The 3,853-nt window shown below is 36.6% G+C and overlaps 1 protein-coding gene across 1 annotated transcript; it reads left to right on the plus strand.

Moving 5' to 3' along the window:
* Nucleotides 1-1,015: 1,015 nt before the first annotated feature.
* LOC126880944 (baculoviral IAP repeat-containing protein 2-like) lies at nucleotides 1,016-1,836 on the plus strand. Its single transcript, XM_050645020.1, has one exon. The coding sequence runs from the start codon at nucleotides 1,081-1,083 to the stop codon at nucleotides 1,834-1,836; it is 756 nt and encodes a 251-aa protein (XP_050500977.1). The 5' UTR covers nucleotides 1,016-1,080.
* Nucleotides 1,837-3,853: the final 2,017 nt, after the last annotated feature.

Here is a 3,853-nt window from a genome sequence, read left to right on the forward strand (position 1 = left end):
TTTTATTTTTTTACGCTGCATATTATGACAGAAGCATCTATCGAAACGGCTTCATGCTATTTAGCACCTGCTACCCCAGTTTCTCTGCAGGTTGTTGTGTAAGCCTAAATTTCTGCATTCTCTTTACAAAGATGTTCATGGTTGGGGCTTAACAATGTTTCGAATTCTTTTACATGATATTCAGAATTCTTCGTCTTCTTCTTCGTCTTTATGTACTATACTCGCTACATCAGTATATTATAGTTAAGTGTTTCTTACCTGTTCCCAGGGAGACAACCAACTCCTAGCTCGAGCTACCGCGTCTTTCTCAATGTGTTCTACAAAAAAAACATATTTAAAACATTGTTTATTTATTGCGGTTTTCGTGTTTCTTACCCATTTTTGCACAACCACTTTAGTCGTAGTATAGAATACAAATAAAAAACCTATAATGTTACAAATGCTTATCAATATATGATACGACGTATCCCTTTTTATAGATGGATCAGCTATGCACACTGCACAAAGTTGTTTATGTGAAGGTGTGCTTATTCTGTGGTAAACCCTTTGTCAAAGTGGAGCAGCATCTCAAACAACACCTCACATGCCCTAGATGCAAAAAAACATATAAGACTGTTAAAGGAAGATTGAATCATGTATGTAAACATGTAAACATTAATCTGCCTTTAGCAACAGTAAGCAAGTGCAAGGCCACGGTTAAAAAACAAGATCAAGCTATGTAAAAGGGTGATAAAAGGTAGAAATTTGTGCAATGAACGCTCTCAGGTACCATATGTACGTCTGTGTCTTCTGTTAGCATGTCTCTGATGGCATCTGAATGTCTGTACGTCTGTACGTCGCAGGTACTGCCGTTAGTAATGACGGTGTATGGTAGTGGTTGAGTAATCAAAAAAATTTGAAAAGATGTGTATCGTACTATCGTATTCTGTATCCTTCATATGCAATAAAAGTCTTGTGTGCTGTCATGCGTGGTTACATCAAAAAGGTAATTCTTAACAACAATGTAACATATACATATACTGTTGTATTAACGCTACAGCCTTATTGTATTACCTAGTGTTTTTCGTTATTTTTAGAAAAATGGTCACAACACATCTGTTATATCCAGTACTCATCGAGCGTTTGAAGTCTTTTGATGAGTGGATACCAACCCACCCTATAAAACCAATAGTACTAGCTGTATGTGGCTATTCTTATACGGGGGTAAACGATAAAGTCTTGTGCGCTGCGTGCGGTGTAGTTGTTAATAATTGGCTGGTAGGTGACATACCTTTAGATAAACATAAAGACGATTGTTGTTTTCTTGCTGCATATAAACAAGCTCAAAGATTACGGGATGTCCAAACACGGTTAGACACTTTTCCGTATCGGTGTACCTCAGTTGAACAACACGCTGAGTTTGGTTATTTTTATGAAGATGAGGAATTATACTTTTTAACGAATAAGGATATTTCTTTAAATAGTGTTAGAATAGCCACTTTTAAGAACAAACCAGGCGAACGTGCTCCTCTGCGTGTTCAAAACGATATCAGATCTGCCGAGAACGGCATTATATACACAGGGCCTCTTTATCGAACGATAAGCAGCAAATACTGTGTAATAGTTGATGTATACATGAACGAGGAACAAGAAACAAATGTTGTAGCAGACACAAGCGTACTACATGCAACAGTTGCAAACAAGATGATAGATCAGCGTCTTATTTGTAAAATCTGTTTACTTAAGGAAATTAACACGGTTACTCTGCCATGTCGACACGCGACATTTTGTCGAGAATGTTCTCATTTACCCAGAAACACATGTTGTCTATGTAGAACACCCATAGAATATATCTAGTCGGACGGAAAACTAAATGGTAGCTTAAAAGGCCCCTGAAATGTGTGAATTTGTGCTTGTTCTTCCATAAGAATCAATGTAAAAATGCTGCATTTAAGACATTTATTGAACTTGGATATATTTTTCCCTACTTATGCTACGAGAGATACATGAAAGTATCAGTACTACCAACATAATACCGATATAACAAGTACTATAAACGCTGTCTACCAACTTATATTAATTTTTATATGGAAACACTTAAAATTCTTGATTACCTCCCACCATATTCATCACTACCACACTCGATAACACAACAAGTTTTCATTCATCGAATAACAGTCAAAGCAGGCACAGCAGTTGCTCCAGTATGTGTGTGTGTGTGTGGAGAGAAAGAGATGGCATTAGACAAAGCGTCTTTTTGCCACAGAATTTTGTTATATATATGTTTAAATTTTTATCTTAGAATCATTTATAAACTTGATTAAGATACTAAATATAGATTTGTCAGAATAAGATAAAAGATTGCTGATGCTAACTGGAAGGCTAATGTTAAGGTTAATTAAACCTAAATATAAGTTTTGAGTCTGATCCCTATGATTAAGACAATCCAAGAATACATGGTTCAGATCCCCGATGAACTCATAGTTACACGGACAGAAGGGAGTTTCATAGATTCCAATCCTATGTAGATGCTCTGGAAAAAGGCCATGGTTAAGTTTTAGCCGGGTTATTAATGAGGAATGTACTTTGTTATAATTGTAGTTAAAATGAGGTATACATTTGGGTAATAATGGGTGAATATTATTTTACGTTACGTTCTGTTAGGTTCTGTCACGTTCTGTCACGTGATTTACATCACGTTCTGTTCAGCACTGTCACGCTCTGTTGAGTACTGTCAGTTACTGTCACGTTATTTACGTCATTCACGTCATTTACGTCACGTAAATGGCACGTCACGTTCTGTTTGACACTATACGGAAACGAAGAAGAAGAAGAATTGACATTTAATATTGAACGTTGACAGAAGAAGAATTGACAGTTGGCTTCTGTGTAGCAACCGCTTTCATTTGACACCCCATACGTCAAAATCGGATGATTAGCAAAGAAGATATGCTGTAAAGCCATTTCGGCAATGTCTATGTGTGGTTGTTTTTGTCCTCTTATTGAAGTTATAATTCTTTTTAGTAAGAGTGTGAGGGTGAAATTTTATTGTTCTGCGCATGCGCTCAGTAGGTAAATAGGGCCGACTCCCGCTCACCGTGGGAAAAAAGTGAGCCAGAATCACCTTTTATCACCCTTTTACATAGCTTGATCTCGTTTTTTAACCGTGGCATTGCACTTGCTTACTGTTGCTAAAGGCAGGTTAATGTTTACATGTTTACATACATGATTCAATCTTCCTTTAACAGTCTTATATGTTTTTTTGCATCTAGGGCATGTGAGGTGTTGTTTGAGATGCTGCTCCACTTTGACAAAGGGTTTACCACAGAATAAGCACACCTTCACATAAACAACTTTGTGCAGTATGCATAGCTGATCCATCTATAAAAAGGGATACGTCGTATCATATATTGATAAGCATTTGTAACATTATAGGTTTTTTATTTGTATTCTATACTACGACTAAAGTGGTTGTGCAAAAATGGGTAAGAAACACGAAAACCGCAATAAATAAACAATGTTTTAAATATGTTTTTTTTGTAGAACACATTGAGAAAGACGCGGTAGCTCGAGCTAGGAGTTGGTTGTCTCCCTGGGAACAGGTAAGAAACACTTAACTATAATATACTGATGTAGCGAGTATAGTACATAAAGACGAAGAAGAAGACGAAGAATTCTGAATATCATGTAAAAGAATTCGAAACATTGTTAAGCCCCAACCATGAACATCTTCGTAAAGAGAATGCAGAAATTTAGGCTTACACAACAACCTGCAGAGAAACTGGGGTAGCAGGTGCTAAATAGCATGAAGCCGTTTCGATAGATGCTTCTGTCATAATATGCAGCGTAAAAAAATAAAACATAAAACAACCAG

This window comes from Diabrotica virgifera, chromosome 2, assembly GCF_917563875.1.
Source record: "Diabrotica virgifera virgifera chromosome 2, PGI_DIABVI_V3a".
In the NCBI taxonomy this organism is placed as follows: domain Eukaryota; kingdom Metazoa; phylum Arthropoda; class Insecta; order Coleoptera; family Chrysomelidae; genus Diabrotica; species Diabrotica virgifera.